This window comes from Idiotropiscis lumnitzeri, chromosome 19 (assembly GCF_059441095.1).
Source record: "Idiotropiscis lumnitzeri isolate Australia: NSW breed Sydney's pygmy pipehorse chromosome 19, RoL_Ilum_1.0, whole genome shotgun sequence".
NCBI lineage: Eukaryota > Metazoa > Chordata > Actinopteri > Syngnathiformes > Syngnathidae > Idiotropiscis > Idiotropiscis lumnitzeri.
Window position 1 is genome coordinate 1,974,629 of NC_142409.1, and position 23,058 is coordinate 1,997,686.

General features: G+C 41.4%; 1 protein-coding gene across 1 annotated transcript; it reads left to right on the forward strand.

The window, feature by feature from the left end:
- The first annotated feature begins 1,066 nt into the window (after positions 1–1,066).
- LOC148317976 (uncharacterized) lies at positions 1,067–22,755 on the forward strand. Its single transcript, XM_088283420.1, has 5 exons — positions 1,067–1,199; positions 5,711–5,819; positions 6,159–6,278; positions 6,440–6,518; positions 22,370–22,755. The coding sequence occupies exons 1-5, from the start codon at positions 1,102–1,104 to the stop codon at positions 22,459–22,461; spliced, it is 498 nt and encodes a 165-aa protein (XP_088139546.1). The 5' UTR covers positions 1,067–1,101; the 3' UTR covers positions 22,462–22,755.
- The last annotated feature ends 303 nt before the right edge of the window (positions 22,756–23,058 follow it).

Sequence of the window (23,058 nt, forward strand, 5' to 3'; positions counted from 1 at the left end):
AATGTTGAAGTTGATTATTTTGGCCCCATTGAAATCAAGCGTGGTTGGAGCATAATGAAACGATATGGAGTCTTCTTCACTTGTTTGGCCAGCCGTGCAACACACCTTGAAGTGGCCCATTCGCTTGATACAGATTCTTGCATAAACGCCCTCAGACGTTTTATTTGTCGACGAGGTCAAGTGAATGAACTACAATCCGACAACGGGACTAATTTTGTCTCTGCAGAAAGAGAATTGAAGGAAGCGATTGGGGAGTGGAATCAGGATCAGATCACCCAAGCCATGCAGCAGAAGGGCGTAAGGTGGACCGAAAAGGACTTTGCTTTCCATTACAAGGCAGCAAATTCTGGATGATGAGAGCCTTGTCACCGTCATCTGTGAGGTGGAAGCCATCCTTAATAGCCGTCCATTGACCATCCTGTCCGATGATCCTAACGATTTAGAACCGCTGACCCCAAATCACCTCCTGTGCTATTAAAGGTACAGCCTCTGCTATATATATATATATATATATATATATATATATATATATATATATATATATATATATATATGTATGTATGTATGTAACTACTTAATCAAAAGAAAATCTGTAATTAATTGTGATTAATCACATTCTTCTACTACTATTTTTGTGAAGCTTTTAACAGCTTGAATAATATCTTGTAATTAATTGCGTTCTTTGATAGGATATTGTATTCATGAGTGAGTAAATTGATGTAATTTAAGTGCATTAGCTTCCTGGATCTCAGGAAATGTTACATACCATTGTACAAATATACAGTTCATTTATTTTGTTTTTAGCTATTCTCTACTTACCTACTTTTATACAGCTGGTATTATTATATTATTTGGATCAACAGCAAAATGTAGACAAGTAAAGCATTACATGGTAGTCTGTCATACACACTGGTCTATAGCAATATCAGCAACTGCCTCTAGGCGTCTCTGTAAACCAAATAGCGCAAGAGGCTTCCATGGTCTGTACCACTGATGTAAATTGAATTGAGTTTGCTTCCTTTCCAGAAAAGCACATGACAGTCCTGAGATGTTTGCTTGCCCTCTCATGTGTTTGGAACATTAAATTATACAGGACTGAACATGAATACAGCACATTGCTTTATTCTAATCTTCATGGCAGTTGGTGTTACTGACCTTTGCCTCGCTGGACCTATGCATGCCCAATGTAAAGTAGAATGGTAAGGTTTATTTTTATTTATTTATTTATTTAGATATTTGACATAATTAACTGAGTTGTTTTTAGAACAAAGTGAATGATGATGCATATTACTTAGTATGTCTTATAGTTAACTATGCAGCTGTGGGAAACCAAAGCACTGTTTTGGGGGGCATTCACACAGTATATACAGTACTCCAATGTTTTGTTGTGCATGCCATAGATATATTTCATGTGATAGAATTAATAGTCCTCTATGAATTGTGAGGTGACACACTTGTTAAAACCCAAGCATTATTTTCAAAATATTGTATATCAAATCAGGTATTTCTTTTTTTTTACCCCTAATTTCAGTGCAGGCAGTGTGGCTTCATTTCCTACTCAGTTACGGTGTATATGTCAGTTTGAATTGTTTGTCTGTCTATGTCCTGCAACTGACTTGGGGGTGTCTGCCTTTTATTGAAATCTGATGTGATAGGCTCCTGTTCAGCCATGACCTTGAACAGGAAAAGTGATTCAGAAAATGGATGGTCTTTTTAAGGTGTGATGCTAACAAGCCATAGAACACCCTTCAAAGTGGCACTTTTCAACAAACTCATTTTATATTTCATGATCCGCCTTTTCAAGGTTATTAGAGTTAACTGAAATTAAAGTTGAAAAAAAAACATGTTTTTGTTAACAAAATAAGGTAAAAATTATTATGCTTTGTGACTCAATTTAAAGTCAATTCAAAATGGTGGACCTCCTAAGAAAAAGGTCAAGTTTAGCATATGGCTCCAAGAAACTTTTTTGTAATAATTGGCGTGTTACTACTACATTTTCATAGTTCTAGATGCACCGTAAATGGGGCTGCTGTTTTCTTGAACTTCTAGGGGGCGCTAGCGAGCCTTCAACGTATAAAACATTGAGTTTGCCAGGCCTGTAGTACTCCTGTGTTTAAAAATAAGTTCATAGATGTCTACTGGACTGTGGACTGTTATCAAATGTGAGAAATTTTTTGCAGTAATTATCATTTGGTGCTATAGAGCCATATTAAAAGCTTTTCATGAGTTTTTGACCATATTTAGACCCTCAAAATAGGCATTGTTTATTTGGATAACAATGTGTTGCCTTGGAAATACCCTTTTGCGAAAAATGTCAAACTTTGTTTTAAGATCATGAAGGCCTAAGATAAGATAAGATAAGATAAGATGTCCTTTATTAGTCCCACAATGGGGAAATTTGAGGTGTTACAGCAGCAAAGATATAGATCACACAGAGTCGGCGGCGTAATGTAGCCGTTAATGTATAACATTAGCAGCAGACATTCAGAAAAAGCATGCAAATATACACAGTATAAACGTATCTAAGTGTAAGGAAACACTCCTAATGTTTGTCCATTATACGGAGGGGGAAACGCTGTAATGATAAAAACTACTGAATGATTGAAAATACTGCAATCATAAAAATATTGCAATGATAAAAGTACTGTAATGGTAAGAGTACTGAAATGATAGAAAAGTACTGCATGATAGAAAATACTGCAATGGTAAAAGTACTGTAATAGTAAAAGTACTGCAACGATAGAAAAATACTGCAATGATGAAAGTACTGCAATGATAAAAGTACTGTAATAGTGAACATCCTGCAGTGGTAGAAATACTACAGTGATAGAAGTATTGTAATAAGAATACTGTAATGGTAAACAAAATACATCATTGGTCAATATTTAAGTACACCCTTGGCTGAAAGTACAGTAGTAGTTAATATTGCATGCTAGGACTGCACAATTGCACTAATGCCCTCCCGTTTGTAGGCCTGACCCAATGTTCTTGTTAAAAAGTCTGACAGCAGTTGGCAGGAAGGAGCGGCGAAATCTCTCTTTGGTACAGCTAAACAATCTTCTGAGCGAATATGAGGTAGGCCTGGTTAACCTGCTTGGAGAAAAACATCAAAGAATAAAATATTTACTTCCTTTAGCCATTTGGTGGCGCTACCACCACTATAAAAAATAAGTTTGTAGATGTCTTCAGGCCTGTACGATTATCAAATATCAAAATATTATGTGGTTCAAATTACAGCAGCTTTAGCATAAGTGCAGTATAGCATATGGCTCCAAGAATCTTTTTTGTAGGGTAGGCCTGTTACTTCATGTCTATAAGGTACACCTAAAACTCCTAAATTTTCTCCAAAATGGACGGAGCGTGTTTTAATGCTGAGCGCCTTCTGATAGGTGCCAAAAAGTGTTCCAAAAATCTGTAAATGTGTGACTTTCATGAGCACTCCACTGGACTGACCGGGATCATTTCCTGCTGACACACTGCTTATATAGAAGAAAGGCAGATGTTACTGACGACATCATGCGGACATTAAAGAGTGAAGGGTGGGCATGAAAGACTACGGAATGGTACTCTCCCAGTAGGTGCACATATGTGTATGTGCATTGTGCAAAAGATTGCTTTTACTAAATACCCATGAACATTGCACTTCCAAAGAGACACGCCTATAAAGCAAAGCAAGCTATCAGTTATGCCAAGGGTCATTGGAATTGAGAAGCCGTGAGAGAATTCAAGATCAACGAATCCATAGTTCGCAAGTGGAGGAAGCAGGAAGACGAGCTTTGCCCAGTCAAGAAGACAAAGCTGAGTTTCCTTGGAAACAAGGCAAGGTGGCCCGAGATGAAGACCAACTGGAGCAATTAATTAATGATCAAAGTGTCTCTTCAGTCATTATTTGACAGAGAGTAATAATGCTTGCAAAAGAAATAAAAATGAAACATTTTCAAGGAGGTCGGTCTTCGTGTTCTCGTTTTATTATGAAACAGCGCCGTCTATCCATCCGGGCAAAGACGACCATGATACAGCAATTTATGGTGGATTACAAAGAAAAATTGGCCATCTTCCTCTTGTACTGCAGTAAAACCGCATCACCAATCTGGACATGGGGCCGCTTCACTTTCGATATCCCGGTCGAAAGTCGTCTTTACTGTAGTGCTTGGTTTCCATGATAATGGACAGGAGCTGCCAACTATGCTGATTTATAAGAGAAAGACGCTGTTTCGTTATTGTATCATTTAGAAAAGAAAGAGAGAGAGAGGGTGACATGCTTCTCTGCTTTACTCTGCCGAAGTTCAACTCGCATTCCCCACCACTCACGACAGCTCCCTAAGCATCCATCTGATTGGCTGCAACATCAACAACATTCACTGTCATATGTTACATCAGAAACATGCGTTTTTTCCCACCATACTACAATAAGTGTAATTGCACAACCACTCCAGTAGATGGCAGTGACACTCTCGTTGTATATTGTGCGCAGGGAGTTTTAACTCTACGGTGTAGGTTTGTTTTGCAACGAAAATGCTATTATTTATATTTGCGGCGGAGAGTCGCTGGAGGTGGTGGTGGGCCGTGAATTGTTTTCTTCTTACTGGGGGATGACAGTTGGTGAACACAGCTTTACTAAGACTGGAATGTACCGCAGGGCTTGTCATGCCACAATTTGTGAGTGGATTTTGGAAGGATGGACCACTGTGTCTGCTTGCATTGCTGTTTGAGCTTTCACTAAAGACATATCTGAGGGGCCATGCGGTAGCGAGACTGACCGGCAATGAACAGCGAACCTGCTGTGTTTTATGGAGAACTTGCCCAACTGTTCATTTTGGATACAGAAATCAATGACTTTGATGGATTTGTGGATGAGGACTGATCAAAATGAGTACATTGTTGAATACTTAAATAAAATACAACCAAACTCAGTTTTGCTCATTCTGCCTTTTTAAAAACATATGCTAGCTTGCATGCTAGTGTATGTTTTGGTGTGCATGCATCCTAAGCTAAGGGAATTGCTGGGAGGATGAAGCACTCCCAGAATGCTTTGCAGCACATGGGATATGAATGGTATGAGAGATACAAGTTTTGTGTTAATTGTATTTCACTCACTAAAAAAGCTGCTATAACCTCACTCTCACTGTAAATAATGTTGGGTTCACAGGCAAATTGTGGCAAGTGACGAACATGTCAATGTTTGCATGCGAGAATCCTGCACGTTATCAAAGTTTGGCATTGTGTAACGTGACAAGCAGAACTGGACACTTGACCCTTTTTTGACGGTCAGTCCCCCGCCCTCTGGCCACAATGTCGGTTGTGTTCCGGCTTCGGCCCTGCGGCCTTATTCGCAAAAACCCAGGATTGACATGGTCTGTGAACTACTGACACCATCCGGGAATAATGGAAAGTTGTTTTGAGAAACATTTGTTGTCTTAACATTTGATTTTAATTTAATCCCACTTGAAAGTGAAGCAGAAAGTTGACATTTGTGGTGACAGCAGTAATTCCACGCAGACGCTTCCTTTATTATGTGCGGCAATGACATGACATCATCTTTAGTAGATCACTCCATGAATAGAGGAGATCGAGGAGAGTCGCCTCATATGCCCAAATGATATCTATAAATAAATATGTATGATGAATAAACTATTGTAATTAAACCTCTGTCAGGCACATGTCAGTGAAACATTTTTTTCAATAATACTGGTTCTTTTATCCCATCCAGGTATTTTGGGATTACATGTCAAACGGTTTATAAATCCCTGGTCTTACAAATAAAGAAGTGGGAAACCATGGCTGGCTGCAGGCAGGGTGGACAACGGTGCTTGTACAAGGTTGGATGTGTACTGTATGTGTAATTGAGTTAAAACAGTTCATACAAATGTTGAATTCTTAACATTGTCCCATTATTTTTGTAAGAAAAGAAATATGATTCAGAAATTTTTCACCAATAGTTGAAAAAAAACTCTTTCATCAACTTAAATCTGCATGGTTGGGTTAATTTGATAATCCAGATACTCAGGGGGTATTTAGACACAGTCTATAGCACACATTTTTTTTCGTTTTGAAACAATGATACTCATGTATTTACTTTAGAAAGCACTTTAATGTCTAACTGTCAACTCTATGTGATAGGATCTTCAACATGTACTGTATGTGCTTGTGCCTTCCAGTTACAATCTGCCTCAGTCCACTTTATAGCCGCCAAACACATCAGTCCTGTGAAGAGATATATGGATATTATTCATTTCCGCCTACTTCCCTATTATTTCCACACTTTCTGTCACGTTTCGGTAGGTTTCCACTCACCTAGAAACAATTTCATTATGTCTGAAATTGATACCTGCTGCCTTTGAATTACTAATGAGAATATCTGGCTTTTGCTTCTGTCTTCTGATTGCCGATGTGATTTATTTTTTTGTCCTTATTGTGTCATTGTATGATCTGTCCTTAGGCCATGTCAATTTCTGAGACCTGGTATGTCATTCAAGACCATGGCACAAACTACTGCAACCTATACAACCTCATAGAAGGTAAGAACAAAAAGCGCAATTTCCCCAAGAATCAAATGTTACTACAAGAACAATTATTTAGTGGTTAAAATTTACCTTGACTCAACATTCCTAGCTAATGATATAGCTAATGTGTTGTTCACTGGGTGGAATGAGTGACTACTTGACTTACAGAAGACTTTCTAAAAATATTTTTATCACAATACTTTCTGGTACATCTATAAAATCAGTACAAATATGAACAGTGGTCACATACGCCGTGTCATGAAAATTATTTGTCCTCTTCTCAGATTCTTCCTTTTTTTGCATAGTCTTCCCCACTTAAATGTTTAAGATCATCAAACAAATGTTGATATCAGACAATGCTAATCCATATAAGAATGACGTTTAGTTTTTAAATGCTGATTTTTATTTCCATCCATCCATTATCTGGTCTTCAAAGCTAACTGGCCTAGTGGGAAAAATACTTAATTTTTTTTTTTTTTTACATCTCTGTGTAGATACTTTTGTCCACTTTTCCTTATATACTCTTGTCTTCCATCAACCTGCATCGCCTACATGCAGGGTCCAATCTTCCCACATCTTACAATAACTACCCCAATGCAATTTTACCTGTTACTACAGGACTTGAAGAGACAAAACCTGTGCAGATATTTGTTTAGAGTGATGCTGGCGTGCTCAGATTCTAACCACACACAAACTAGTTTAAGTTGCATGTAAGTGGCTACAGGATGACTAAAAACTACAGGTGGCAGTGAGCGGCTGAATACGAGGTCAGTTTGGGCTCCTCTTACTCCTTACTCCTCTACTCACATTGCACAATGAATTAATGTCAGGAAAATATGCATTTCAAAGAAGAACCCATGATCTCTGCACTGTGAGGTGGATGTGCCAACCAGTCAGCCACCGTGATGCTGAAACAACAACTGGTTGATAATTAGTAAGGGGAAAAAATGGACTTTAATCCACGACAAAACTCTATGCGATCATTTGATGGACAAATTGATAGAAGAATCAATCTGAAAAATATTAAATCGTTATATTCATAATAAAGGTCCCCACACATCGCTATACTTATCAATGTATTTGGAGTACAACCAGGGCCCTGCCAATACGCCAATTACACAGCCGTGTAGGGCCCCGACTTCATCAAGGACCCCGGTCTGGCAACCCATTGCGACACATCGTATAACTAATGCGCACGCACAAGAATTAATAAATAAATAAATTGTTATATTGCATATCTCTCGTTGTACACAGAGTACAATGACAATAAAGGGCATTCTATTCTATTCTATTCTACTTCTCTAAACACGGTTAAATGACACCAAGATTCTTATTCAATAACTCTGCCAGCTATGCTAGCCAACTTTCATTGGTAAATGAGGACATTACCTGCCAAAGCAGCAGGAGATGGGGGCGTATCTTGCACTGCAAAGTGGGGGGAAGTGGTCGCCCTCAGTTATGAAAGGAAGACTTTTTTTTTCACAAACACATAGATTGGCAAAAATAAGTAGAAGAAACAAAAAGCTAAAAATAACATCAGCCATGTCCACGCATCTTGTTTTGTTTTTTTAATCTAATCAATAATAGCAAAGTACAATACTTTAATGAACATTTTTGTTCCACAATTGAGTAGCCTAAAGGGCATATATCATTGAACAGTATGTCCTTGCATCTTGGAAAATGTTGGGTTTCGTCAGGGCTCGAAAACCATTGCAAACAAATTTGCAAATAGCTTCTTCTCGCAAACAGTTGCTTTGCAGCTGGAGTATAGAGCCATCTGTCGACAAAAACAAGTTAGCACATTTGTACAGTTGTTTTGACTTGTGCTGGCGTTATGTTGCTTTGTATAAATAAAGGTTTACTTCTCACAAACAAGTGCTAAGCAACCACAAGTAATTGCCTCGTTTTCACAAAAAGCAGAATATTAGCTAAAAGCTGCGGTGTCAATGGACAGAACTTCAGTATCAGTAGGTAACATTGCTAAATGATCAACTTATGGTTGTTCTAGGTTACAAGAGTCTTGGGTGTATGCCAAACTGAAAGCACCACAATTTGAGTTTTACTGGAAAAATTTATTTATTGATGCGATCAATGTATGTGATGGTATCCTTTTTTAGTTGTTCAAACTACTATGTGTCTTTGAGCCTTGCATCATACCATCTTCCTAAGCTCTTTACAGGCATTTCTGAAACAGTTGGTACTGGTGTTTCGCTGACATGAAATCTGTGGTCAGGGACTTGCCCGATCACAATGGGGGTACTTTGCACTTGCAGGGCTTTAACTCCATCTTTGCCCATGTTATATTTTAATGAAGTTTTTCCAACCGTCTCTTGGTGCAGGGGACAGTTGTTGTGAGTGTCATGTTATCTATATAGGCTCAAATTGGAGGTAACATCTGACCACACTACAGTCGTTCTCCTCCCACCACTCAATTCGAGGCTCTAATAATTATCACCATTTCCATTGTGAAGGCCAATAGGGAGATGGTACACCCGGCAATGGTATGTACTTCCATAGATTGTCACTTTGTGGTAAAGCCCGATGTGTGAGGCAAAACTGCAGATTCTGGAGGTGTTTTGCCAGATTTGTAATTTTAATTGGCACTTGGAATAACTCAAATGTAATCCACACTAATGAATGAGGAAGTGATCCATAGGCGTTGGCTAGATCGAGGAACAACACATGAAGATCTTTTTCTTTTTTTACAGTCTGGATTTGATGCGATATGATGCTGTTATGTTCCAGGTATCCCAAGAAGTCTGCGATGCCAGCCTTTTGAATCGATGTATCAATGACGTTTTTTTTCTTCAGGTACTTTGTTAGTCACTGTGCCAACACAGTGAAGAAAATCTTGCCTTTGAAGTTCAGAAGTTTGATTTGGCGGAATTGTTAAATAGCACTTTCGTTTTTTTTCGTTTGGGATAAGCACTCCTCTCGCTCTTTGCAAGGCTTTCAGGATGATGTGCTTGTCCCATACCACTCATGTTTTCCACACGAATTTCAGACCATCTGGAGTGTTCTTGTTGACCCCATACGGAACTCCATTAGGCCTGGTGCAATTCCTGATCTTACCTTTTATTCTTCACTGCCTGCTTCACCTCACTGAGCTTGGGAGAGCTCCAATATCACCCCCACAACTTAGTCCTTGGCAAATCCAGCAGCATGTGGTCCGCAGACCTGAGGCATCAGGCAGCTGCGTCGGGATGGAGGAGCTCGAAGAGGTACTCTGGTGCGAGACCATTTAATGGTTTGAAGACGATTGATTGATTCATGCTTTTTCTCATCAGTACAGATGTTCTTCAACCTGGTCTTTTGTTGTTTTCAGGAATCAACTGTTCGCCATTGTGAATACCTTTCACATTTTTTTTAGAGCCTCTGTTTTAAATCCTCTTGAAGGAGGTCGATGCTTTCTCTTTCTTCGACTGTGGCCTTTCTCCACCTTTTTCTTAGGTGTTGCCTTTCTTTTGCAAATAATGGATTTCTTGTGGCTGACAACATTTGGGGGCAGGAAATTTGTCTTTCTTTGTGACTTGTTCCTTCACACTCCATCTTTTCTTTCCATGGCTGGAGATTAAACGACCCATTTTGTCCGTCTTCTTTTCAGCTGATCCTTTGATGTTACTGAGGATATGGATTAAGTCTGTTTACCACTTCTTGCTGTTAAGACTTTGGCCATTTCACCAACGGCTTACATCCTTACATATTTTACTTTTTGTGGTGCACCTGATGTTGTCCTCGACTGGTGGATCTGTCTGACTTTTTTTCCTCTTCCCATGGGGTGCGAATGCTCTGCGGACTGTGGGTTTCTTCCTGCCACTGAGTTTCAGCTGACTGATTTAAACATCTTGACAGAAACTGGTTAATGCGGGGCCCTGGTTTGCAGGGTTTAGAGGCGTTTCTCTCCTCCTTGAGGTACCTTAAGATGATGAATTGATGTTACTTTATTCCATACACACACACACGCGCACCCACCCCCCCACACACACACCCCCCACACACACACACATCTGGAGAATCTGTCCAACTGGTGGTTTTTCAAGAGTATTATTACCTTCCTTTAATCATTGTTGTGTCCATTCCAAGGATCGTTACCGGGAGGTCAGTCTTTGAGTCTTCTTGCGCCCCAGCTCTCGTAGCCTCTAAGAGTATTCTTCTTAATGTACTTTAGAATTAGAATTAGAATGAGAAATCCCTTTATTGTCATTGTACTCAAGTGTGCAACGAGATTAGAGGGCTCCCCTCTCCAGTGCAATACAACAATAATACAGACAAATATATAAATTAGATAAATAAATAAGAGAGTGCAATGGAATTTAGTACTGAATAGTGTATATAAAAACACATAGTAGCCAGGTAAGGTGCTTTGTGTGTAGGGAAATACAATACAATACATCCATCCATCCATTATCTGTACCGCTTCTCCTCACAAGGGTCGCGGGGGTGTTGGAGCCTATCCCAGCTGTCTTTGGGCAGGCAGGGTACACCCCGGACTGGTTGCCAGCCAATCACAGGGCACATAGAGACAAACAACCATCCGCGCTCACACTCATACCTGCAGCAATTTAGAGTGTCCAATCAACCTGCCATGCATGTATTTGGAATATGGGAGGAAACCGGAGCACCCGGAGGAAACCCACGCAGACACGGAGAGAACATGCAAACCCCACACAGTAAGGCCGGAGCCGGAATCAATCCCACGACCTCTACACTGTGAGGCCATCATGCTAACCAGCCGTCCACCATGCCGCCCAATACAATCCAACTTTATTTATATTGCGCATTTCACAACAGCTGGAGCTGGAACGAAGCTCTTTCCATATGGTGTAATATAAATGGAACACAACCTTCGATCACTCTTCTGGAGCCTGCTGCTGTTTATAGCTATCCTATGACAGAAAACACAAGTTAACACATTACACCGAGTCCTTGATTTCCCTCAATCAATAGTTATGAGACGCCTTGACAAAAAGTAAGAAATTAAAAGGAAAAAGAAAAAAAGTATCTTTAAGCAAACTCTAAAGTGCACCAGGAGGCAATGAAGAGAGGCCAAGATTGGGGTTCTGTGATATGTCTTCCAAGCTCCGGTTAAAAGATGAGCAGCAGCATTTTGCACCAGTTGGAGGCGCTTGAGGGAGGACCGGCTGACTCCAAAGTAAGTAAAGGGCATTAGCCAAGATGTAACGAAGGCATGGATTTCGGTTTGTGCTGCTGGGAAAGAAAGGGCTTCACTTTAGCCAGCTGCCTAAGATGAAACAAGAACGAGAATATAAGTACAGAAACAAAGAGCAAAAGGTGTAGACCAAAACCAAAGTTTATATTGTCTATCCTTTTCATATAATACTACATCAGACTAACAAAAAACTGTCACCATTCAGTACATACATCTACATACTATGTAGTCATATACATACAGAAAACCTGTATATACACCCATATTTATACCACATAAGCCCATATAATATACTGTTTATACATGTGCTTTAGGGGTACAAAAAAAAGATAAATATAACTTTGTCTTCATTTATTTAATAAAACACTTTTGCCCATTAAATGAAACAATCCAAAAAACAATTATAAAGCAACTCTAAATATCTAATATGGCCATTTAGGATCTAGGAACACCAACTTCAAATGCAATATAAGGCAGGATAGATTCTTATTTCATACATGGTCATTGGATAAAATAACAGGGTTTCCTGATAGACATTTTGAGTTGAATGTTTTTATTTTTTTTAATTACTCAAAGGGGAAATCAACCCAAACACATTTTTTTTCAAGACTATGTTTTATGCAGGGCCACTAGTTAAAACAACACATTAATATAGCGTTTGTGAAATCTGAGTTAAGCGAAGTTGAATTTCACCCATTTTTTGCCATCTCAGGGTGGCCATTTGTTGTTTCTGTCAACTGAAAATTACATCAATGGTGCTCAAGTCTCAGATAACAACCAATCATCAGAATCATCTGAAAACAAGTGAGCCATGATTGATCGTATTGGTCGTTATCTGACATATTTTTGCAGGTGAAGCACAAGATTTCTCTTTCTGTCTTTATTCCTCGGAAAGGCATACACCTCTTTCTTCGGAATCAGGTGGTTGTGGGTTTATGCTACTAGGGTTGTGGTATTGGGGGTTGTGGCTGATGCAGAGGCAATGTTGGCAGAGGAGGACGCTTATCCTCTAAAGTGGGCATGGACGTAGTGCTTGGTGAACTTTGCATCTGTCAAATTATGGTTGAAGTGGCTACATCTTTTGCTCCATATGCCCCTTGACAAGGGAATGTCCTAGCTTCTCCACTTTTCTGGGGGGGGGTTATGTTCCACCTTTGGTGAATGTGGGACCACAACACAAATGCATTGTATGCAGACACATAAAGGATGTTGTTAAACGCAACGATTGGACATCTCCTGGTCATTCACTGGCAATCGTACCTGGCAGTCAGCTTGTCCAGTTTGTCCACTCCTCCATGGCTTTTTTTTTTACAGTCCATGATAATTATGATGAAAGGCAAAGGCCAAACAAGGGGCTTACGATGACTTGTATACAAGGTGAGACAGTAAGGAGGGAGAGACTGATCTATACAGGTTGGTAAGGCAGAGAGACAGAGATGGGAAGGACGTGCAGCAGGTTAGGGTCATAACGGATAGGAATGCAAGTGTGTTGACAGATGCCAGTAGTGTGATTGGACGATGGAAAGAGCACTTTGAAGAGTTGATGAATGAGGAAAATGTGAGAGAGAACAAAGAGAAAAAGAGGCAACTGCTGTGGACCAGGAAGTATCAAAGATCAGTAAGGATGAAGTCAGAAGAGCATTGAAGAGGATGAAGAGCGGAAAGGCTCTCGGCCCTGATGATATACCCGTGGAGCTATGGAAGTGTCGAGGAGAGATAGCAGTAGAATTTCTGACTGGGTTATTCAACCGGATCTTGGACAGTGAGAACATGCCAGAGGAATGGAGGAGAAGCGTGCTGGCGCCCATCTTTAAGAACAAGGGAGATGTGCAGAGCTGTGGCAACTACTGAGGAATACAGCTGATGTGCCACACAATGAAGTTGTGGAAAAGAGTGTTGGAAGCTTAACTGAGGGCAGAGGTGAACATCTGTGAGCAGTAGTATGGCTTTATGCCAGAAAAAGAGGACAACAGATGCAATATTTGCTCTGAGGATGCTGATAGAGAAGTACAGAGAAGGTAAAAAAGGAGCTGCATTGTGTCTTTGTAGATCTGTAGAAAGCTTATGACAGGGTGCCCAGAGAGGAACTGTGGTTTTGTATGAGGAAGTCAAGAGTAGCAGAGAAATATGTCCATGTGGTGCAGGGCATGTATGAGGACTGTAAGACAGTGGTGAGGTGTGCTGTAGGCGTGACGGGGGAGTTCAAGGTGGAGGTGGGACATCATCAGGGATCAGCTTTGAGTCCCTTCTTGTTCGCTATGGCAATTGCACGGGATGACAGACGAGGTTAGACAGGAATCTCCATGGACTATGATGTTTGCAGATGAAATTGTGATCTGGAGTGAGAGCAGGCACCAGGTGGAGAAGCTGGAGGCATGGAGGTTTGCACTGGAAAGGAGGGGAATGAAGATTAGCCGTAGCAAGACGGAGTATCTGTGTGTAAATGAGAGGGACTCAAGAGGAAGAGTGAGCTTACAGGGAGAAGAGCCCAAGAAGGTGGACGAGTTTAAGTATCTTGGGGCAACAGTCCAGAACAATGGAGAGTGTGGAAAAGAAGTGAAGAAGCGTGTGCAGGCTGGCTGGAATGGGTGGAGAAAAGTGTCAGGTGTGATGTGTGATAGAAGAGTTTCAGCTAAAATGAAAGGAAAGATTTATAGAACTGTGGTGAGACTGGCGATGTTGTCTGGTCTGGAGACAGTACCACTGAAGAAAATGGAGAAGGCAGAGCTGGATGTGGCAGAGATGAAGATGCTGAGGTTCTCTTTGGGAGTGACCAAGGTGGATAGGATCAGGAATGAGTACATCAAAGGACCGCATGTTAGGGGCTTTGGAGATAAAGTCAGAGAGGCCAGGCTGAGATGGTTTGGACATGTCCAGAGAAGAGATAGTGAGTATATTGGCAGAAGGATGCTGAGTTTCCAAGTGCCAGGCAAGAGGTCTAGAGGAAGACCTAAGAGGAGGTTTATAGATGTTGTTAAAGAGGACTTGAAGGTAGTTGGGGTGAGAGCAGAGGATCCAGAGGACAGGGTGTGATGGAGACAACTGATTTGCTGTGGCCACGCCTGAAAAGGGAAAAGCCCAAAGGAAAAGAAGAAGAAGAAGATGATAATTATGATAAAAAGTTCATCTCCGGTTACCTATTGCCCAGGTTGAAGATCAATACAATACAACAAAACTTAATTTACATAAGACAATGTAAGAATCTAGACATTCCTCATCAATGACATTCCACATGTCACCGGGAACTTTTTCCATCTCAAGGTTTGTCATAGCCATTCTAACAGTTATTTTTGACAATGGCATCAAGTGAAAACTTGTCTTGATGTCACTTACTCTTGTTAGAGCAAATTCTGTGATCTCACAGGTTTTTCTTGAATGACATTTGCAGCAACTGCCCTCTCCTGAACTTGAGCTGGTATTGCACAGTAAGAACCAGTCATCATAACAGTGGTAAAGCAAGCATGTCAGCGATGAAGAGCTGGCCAGCATCAGGGTCCAACATGATTCATGCCTACGAGCAAACTACTCTCCATGAATACCAACACAAATAAACCTGCTGCTAACATCAGGGACCCACACATGATGGCGAACCAAAGGTCAGACACCAGTGTAGTTTTCGTCAACGATGACGATGACAAAAATATTTTGTTAACGCCCCTTTTTTTTTCATGACGATAACGAGACGATGACAGGCTAAACAAGGTTATTTGGTGACGAAAACATGACGTGACGTACATGAATTTTCGTTAAAGAGACGAGACAGGACGAAATTGTTAGCATGTGGTTCGTCAGACGCTCAAAATTCATGACATCCCTTCCGATTGTACATGAAATCTGTCTTTCAAAAATGCAACGCTGGTGCAACCTATCCTTCGTTTGGGCAGGCCCACCTTCTGCGGTCACTCGCCTCGGCTCACACTAGTGATGGGCATAACAGTTCTTTTAGGTGAACCGAATCATTAGAATCAGTTCATCAAAAAGATTCGTTCAAAAGAATCGTTCACCGAATCATTTTGTGATTTCTTTTGTGAACAGGAAGTAACGACACAAATCGTTCACTCACCGAATCCTTTTGTGAACGTGAAGTGATGACACGAATCGTTCACTCACCAAATCCTTTTGTGAACGGGAAGTGATGACACGAATCATTCACTCACCGAATCCTTTTGTGAACGGGAAGTGACGACACGAATCGTTCACTCACCGAATCCTTTTGTGAACGGGAAGAGACGACAGGTCGCATTCTCTGACTGAGTTGGTGAAGGGCAGTACGTTCAGCCAAGACCCGCCCTCGCCTGACGCTGGCTGCGGGTGCTGATTGGTCGTTCACGAAGATTCACGAGTGAGTGACGGCTGAGTTCAAAATACCCGAGGAAAGTTACTTAGATGACGACTTTTTATACGCTCGTCTAAAGCCCATTTGACTACACGTCTTGTTGTTAAATTAGGTTTATTGAGCACAAATAAAGATAAAGATAAAGATGTCCTTTATTAGTCCCACAATGGGGAAATTTGAGGTGTTACAGCAGCAAAGATATAGATCACACAGAGTCGGCGGCGTAATGTAGCCGTTAATGTATAACATTAGCAGCAGACATTCATAAAAAGCATGCAAATATACACAGTATAAACGTATCTAAGTGTAAGGAAACACTCCTAATGCCTGTCCATTATACAGAGGGGGAAACGCTGTAATGATAAAAACTACTGAATGATTGAAAATACTGCAATCATAAAAATATTGCAATGATAAAAGTACTGTAATGGTAAGAGTACTGAAATGATAGAAAAGTACTGCATGATAGAAAATACTGCAATGATAAAAGTACTGTAATGGTAAAAAGTACTGCAATGATAAAATATACTGCAATGGTAAAAGTACTGTAATAGTAAAAGTACTGCAACGATAAAAGTACTGTAATAGTGAACGTCCTGCAATGGTAGAAATGCTGCAGTGATAGAAGTACTGTTATAAGAATACTGTAATGGTAAACAAAATACATCATTGGTCAATATTTAAGTACACCATTGGCTGGAAGTACAGTAGTAGTATATATTGCATCCTAGGACTGCACAATTGCACTAATGCCCTCCCGTTTGTAGGCCTGACCCAATGTTCTTGTTAAAAAATCTGACAGCAGTCGGCAGGAAGGAGCGGCGAAATCTCTCTTTGGTACAGCGAGGGTGTAACAGTCTATCACTGAAGGAGCTGTGGAGTGTTCTCAGAATGTCATTGAGTGGGTGGGCTGGGTTATCCAGCATTGATGACAGTTTTGCCGTCATCCTCCTGCCCCCCACTGAGTCCACAGAGTCCAGGGAGCAGCCCAGGACAGAGCTGGCCCTCCTCACTAGTTTGTCAAGTCTCTTTTTGTCCCGGCCCGAGATGCCTCCTGCCCAGGAGACCACTCCATAGAAGATGACTGATGAAACCACCGAGTCATAGAAGTTCCTGAGGAGTGTTCCCCGAACGCCAAAGGACCTCAGCCTCCTGAGTAGGAAGAGTCTGCTTTGACCCTTCCTATAGAGAGCATCTGTGTTGTCGCTCCAGTCCAGTTTAGTGTTCAGATGAACACCCAGGTACTTGTAAGTTGAGACCCTCTCAACGTCTGTTCCCTGGATATGCACTGGTGCAGGTGGAGAGTGCCGACGCTTGCGGAAATCCACCACCAGCTCTTTGGATTTCCCAGCGTTGATTTGGAGGCGGTTCTGCTGACACCAGTTCACGAACCCCTGCGTAACCCCTCTGTACTCCCGATCGTCTACGTCAGTGATGTGGCCGACAATCGCCGAGAACTTCTGCAGGTGACAGGTTGTGGAATTGTATTTGTAGTCCGAGGTGTAGAGGGTGAACAGGAAGGGAGCCAGAACAGTTCCCTGCGGCGCTCCCGTGCTGCAGAGGAGCACGTCAGACACACAGTCCTGTGTCCTCACCTACTGTGGCCGGTTTGTGAGGTAGTCGTGGATCCATGTGATGAGGTGGGGCCACTCCCGCCTGCTCCAGCTTGTCTCCCAATAAGGCGGGCTGGATGGTGTTGAAAGCACTTGAGAAATCAAAGAACATGATCCTCACCGTGCCTCCCGCCTTCTCCAGGTGGGAGAGTGAAGTGTGGAGCAGGTAGATGATGGCATCATCCACACTGATGCCAGGCTGGTATGCGAACTGGAGTGGGTCCATTGAGGAGCTGACCAGGGGGCGCAGATGGACGAGGACCAGTCTCTCCAGGGTCTTCATCAGATGAGACGTCAGCGCCACTGGTCTGAAGTTGTTGAGCTCCTTCGGATGGGGTGTCTTTGGAACTGGAACCAGGCAGGATGTTTTCCACAGCTGGGGGACTCTGCCCAGCTTCAGGCTCAGGTTGAACATGTGCTGGACGATTCCACACAGCTGGTCTGCGCAGGATTTGAGGAGCTGGGAGCTAATCCCATCTGGGCCTGCTGCCTTCCTCACCTTCATCTTCCTCAGCTGGTTCTTCACCTGAAATGTTGTGAGGAACAAGGCTGAGCAGGAGGAAGTGGTGGTTGTCTGATGAGGCTGGTAACTGGAGCCTGTGGAGAGAGAGAGGGGAGAGAGGGTCTCGTTCGCAGTGGCAGGAGGGGTTGGTGGGGGCTGCAGCTGGGGAACCTGAGCAGGGTCAGGAATTTGATCAAACCTATTGAAAAATAGGTTCAACTCATTTGCCCACTGAAGCCCTGTTAGAGAACACGTAATTGTATTCCAATTGACTGATTTGTTTATTTTTTTATAACCACTGATAGCCGCGACAAGAGTAGCAAAAGAATAAAAAAATAAATAAAGTCACTCGCGTTCTGCGTCGGACTCGAGGTGCATTCACTGACCACTTAGGCAGTAGGATAGTTACCAGGGGGGACTGATTCTGGCAGCACCTCCCAGAATAGGTACCCCCCTCTAATCACAAAGATATTGACCCCAACCAACTGACTTATTCTGTGTGCTTATTGGATCATTTTGAGTATGTGTGGCAAGTTTGAGCAGGATCGCTCTTTTCTAAGCAAAGTTACCAGGGGGGACCTATTCTGGCAGCCCCTGCCACAATAAGTACCCCCTTCTGCTGCCAGAATCAGTCCCCCCTGGTAACTATCCTACTGCCTAAGTGGTCAGTGAATGCACCTCGAGTCCGACGCAGAACGCGAGTGACTTTATTTATTTTTTTATTCTTTTGCTACTCTTGTCGCGGCTATCAGTGGTTATAAAAAAATAAACAAATCAGTCAATTGGAATACAATTACGTGTTCTCTAACAGGATACCACCTATCTGTATTTTGCCACTTAATTTGATCTCGCTGGAATCACTCATCCTCTCCCCTTTCCATCGTGTTTTGATCACTGAAATTCCCTTATGGTAGCTTCATTGATTGCAAAATTTCTTTGGTCTAACTAATGCAAATGCAGGGAATTTCCCCCCGATTTCGGAGGAGTCAAACGCTTACTTTACGTGTTAAATTGTAGCGAATGGTGTGCTGAAACCCACACCGACGAAGACTACCACTTTTATGGAAACCCTGGTTTAAATTACAGCAAATCAAACACACAAAATCATACATTCTTCGTGCCTTTCAATGAAAACAAACGTAGTAACATCGCGCCGCCTTCAGTCAATGCGTGCGCGCTCCCGCGACAGGGGATACAGATTTTGGCAGGGGTAAGTACTTTGGCACGACACCTGTCCCGGAATAAAATTCATCATCCAGGCGCACACAGCTCAAGTCAATGTCACCACCTTCTCCACATCAAATGCGTCGCTCGGTGGGAATTTGCCCCCTATCTATGCGTTGGCATTAATGTACTATAATCACGTCAGGCAAATAGTTGTATTCTTGTTTGGTGATAATGCACTGGACTTCCCAACAAACAAAACAAAACAAAAAAAACACAGAATAAAACACTCCAAAATAAGTTGCGATGTAAAATTTAAAACCAGCATCATTATAATCATGATTATATTAATGGTGATTAAATATTACAATATATATGATTAAATCACAGTAGACGCTATTCCTACATAACATTTGTTATTTGTTTGGACAAAACACATGGCCGTCATGCGCCCGTGTGTTCTTTTTTTCATGTGTTACGAAGTGCAGGCTGTCAAATGAAGCGGACGACTGCATGTCTGGTTGTTAAACGTTCTGTTGCGCTGAATTAAAAACGAGAATTAAAAAAAACACACGTTTTTAAATAAAAGTGCAATTTAATGGTAAAAATCATTTTGATGATTGCGCCACTTAATAGTTGCAGTAGACAGAGAGGATAATATTGAAGTGCTCATATGTGCTATTTAAAATGTATTGGAATATATGTATATATATATATATATATATATATATATATATATGTATGTATATATATATATATATATATATATGTATGTATATATATATACGTATATGTATATATATATATATATATGTATATATAAAACGTTTTTATTTGATGCTGCTTCAAGTGAAATAAAGTTACAACAGTTGCCAAATTAAATGTTTTGGTTCTCATCTTATTTTGGAGCAATGAGCATTGATTCCACTGTTACCGCGTTATCTGTTTGTAATGCATAATCCTAAGTAGTCGATCAGAAAGTCTTTGCTATTGGGTGGTATGCTATTGTATGCCTATTTTGAACTAAAACGGACAAAACCTTTTAGAGTTTTGGTCTAATAAATTTACAAAAACTAGACTAAACCTTTTTTTTTTTGCGTTTCCATTGACTAAAACCGACTAAAACCTTTTTGAGTTTTCGTCGACTAAAACTAGACTAAAACTAGCACGAATAGGAATGACTAAATGTGACAAAAACTAATAAGCATTTAGCGACTCAGACTAAATCTAAAATGCCTTCCAAAAACAACACTATCAGACACTCCTCAACATGAAGGACCCCCAGAAGGTAAAAACTCCATCAATACTGAAATGCTTGGAACTGTATGACATCAACAGGATTCTAAGAACTCAATGAGGCTGTGGACCAAAACTCTGGTGGCCAACTCGAAGCCAGTTGCACAGGTGAATAGCAAATGTGGCATATTCCAAGGAGATGGTCTGTCCCCGGCACGGTGGCCGACTGGTTAGCACGATGACCTCACAGTGAGAGACAGCATCGGGCGTGGGTTCGATCCCGGCTCCGGCCATCCTGTGTGGAGTTTGCATGTTCTCCCCGTGCTTGCGTGGGTTTCCTCTGGCTACTCCGGTTTCCTCCCACATTCCAAAAACATGCATGGCAGGCCGATTGAACACTCGAAATTGCCCCTAGGTATGAGTGTTAGTGCGGATGGCTGTTCGTCTTTGTGTGCCCTGCAATTGGCTGGCAACCAGTTCAGGGTGTCCCCCGCCTCCTGCCCAAAGATGGCTGGGATAGGCTCCAGCACCCCCGCGACCCTAGTGAGGAGAAGCGGTACAGACGATGGATGGATGGATGGATGGTCTGTCCCCGCTGCTCTTCTGCATAACCTGAATCCACTGAGTCAGATCATAACCGAAAATGGTTTCAGGTACCAGCTCAAAAGTGAAACAACGATCATCCACCCCCTCTACATGGATGATATGGATGGATGTGTGTAACATTGACTCTGTAATTCACCTCACAAGGATATACAGTGATGAAATCGGAATGTCATTTGGACTATAGGAAATTGTGCGTATGGTATTTAGGCGAGGGAAAATAATCACAACCAAAGGCATTTAACTACCTGAAGGCAGCATAGCAGATATACAGGACAACAACAAAAACCTTGGAATTCCACATACAAGTAGCAATCATCAGGAGGCAGCTCGGGGTAGCCAAGGCAAAATACCTAAGGAAGGTGAGGCAGATATAAGAATAAGATCCAGGCCATTAACCCTTGCTAGTTATCAGATATCCTGCTGGCATAATTCCCTGGCCACGAGAAGAGATGAAGGCTGCTGATATCAAGACAAGAAAGCTCCTTAAAATGCACCAAGGGTTCCCCCTCAAGTACAGCATCCTGAGGTTGGACACAAAGTGGAAAGAGGGAGGTCGTGGTCGTCCAGTGAGCATCCAGGGCACTATTCAAAAGGAAACAACGGGCGTCCAAGAATAGATCAAGATGATGGTCCCCAGAAATGACCTGCTTAGTGAATAGGTGCTGTCTCTCCACCTCAGGTGTTGGAGCAGGTGTTTCGCTTCAAATCCAACACAGTGTGGTATCTCCGCCAGTTGCTCTTTATGATCGCCCATCTTGCGCTGATCCTCCAATCTTCCAACGTTCGGTTTCTCAGAATTGCTCAGCCTGTTTAACAGCCTGTTATTTTTTCAACTCTTTAATAACTTCACTCTGTTTGTTGAGTTCAAAATTATTTTTAATGCCGGATTGTTGCATCCAAGCGACTCATTTATTGCCCCACAATTGTTTTGTATGCTATGCTTGCTTTGTTTCCTTGCTTTCCTGCTGAGGTGGCCATCCATGCAGGCGTTTACCATGCTGATATAGTTTGCAATGGTTTGCACTGTTTTTACATTTATGTAGATTCATGGCACATTTAAATCTCTCGTAGGTCTAGTTATGTGAGAGCTCAGCACACCATTCCTCGCGTGTCATGTGATCGCATTTTCTGAATCCTGTATTTTGACAAATACAACATCCTGTGTAATGTATATGCCTTAAGTATCCACTCAAATAGTCTCTCCAACAATAACCATTTTGGATATCATTTGTTCAACAGGAAGCAGTCTGACTGAGGCCAGGGGTTACAGGGAGATCACCAGTGACTTTCTCTGCACACAGCGCTCTTCAGCCAACTGCACAGTCTTTTGACTTCTGGCTCCAATAATAACGGGGAGTTAAAGTACTATAGTATAAGTATAGTATAGTCTTTTTCAGTACAGAATGTTATCAATCCCATATATTCAGTATTGCTCAGAAATATACTTCCATTATCATTCGTTTTGTCAACATGAGTGACGGCTGTGCCAATCATTGACATTTAAGGTGCTTTTCCATTAGCCACGCTCCACACCAAGTTGGCCCCGTTTGGCCGCGGATGTTCGCTTTTCCATTAGAGTTTTTTTGCGGCTGAGCAGTTCCAATGAACCCGCTTTACAGAACCGAAGTGGTTCTGAAACACCGGCCTTCTGCAGCCGAGTGGGGCTATGTTGTCACTTTTGCACTGCATTGCATGTGTGTGTATATATATATATATATATATATATACATATATGTATGTATATATATGTATGTATATATATATATATATATGTATGTATATATGTATGTATATATATATATATATGTATGTATATATGTATATATATATGTATATATATATACATATATTTGTATGTATATATATATGTATGTATATATATGTATGTATATATGTATGTATATATATATGTATACATATATATATAA

Bases quoted from the DNA above. Each gene is read 5' to 3' on its own strand.
- LOC148317976 (XM_088283420.1), top strand. From the start codon at position 1,102: ATGAATACAGCACATTGCTTTATTCTAATCTTCATGGCAGTTGGTGTT. The intron at 5,820-6,158 runs GTTGGATGTGTA...TGTGCCTTCCAG, and splicing joins GACAACGGTGCTTGTACAAG to TTACAATCTGCCTCAGTCCA. The intron at 6,279-6,439 runs GTAGGTTTCCAC...ATCTGTCCTTAG, and splicing joins ACACTTTCTGTCACGTTTCG to GCCATGTCAATTTCTGAGAC.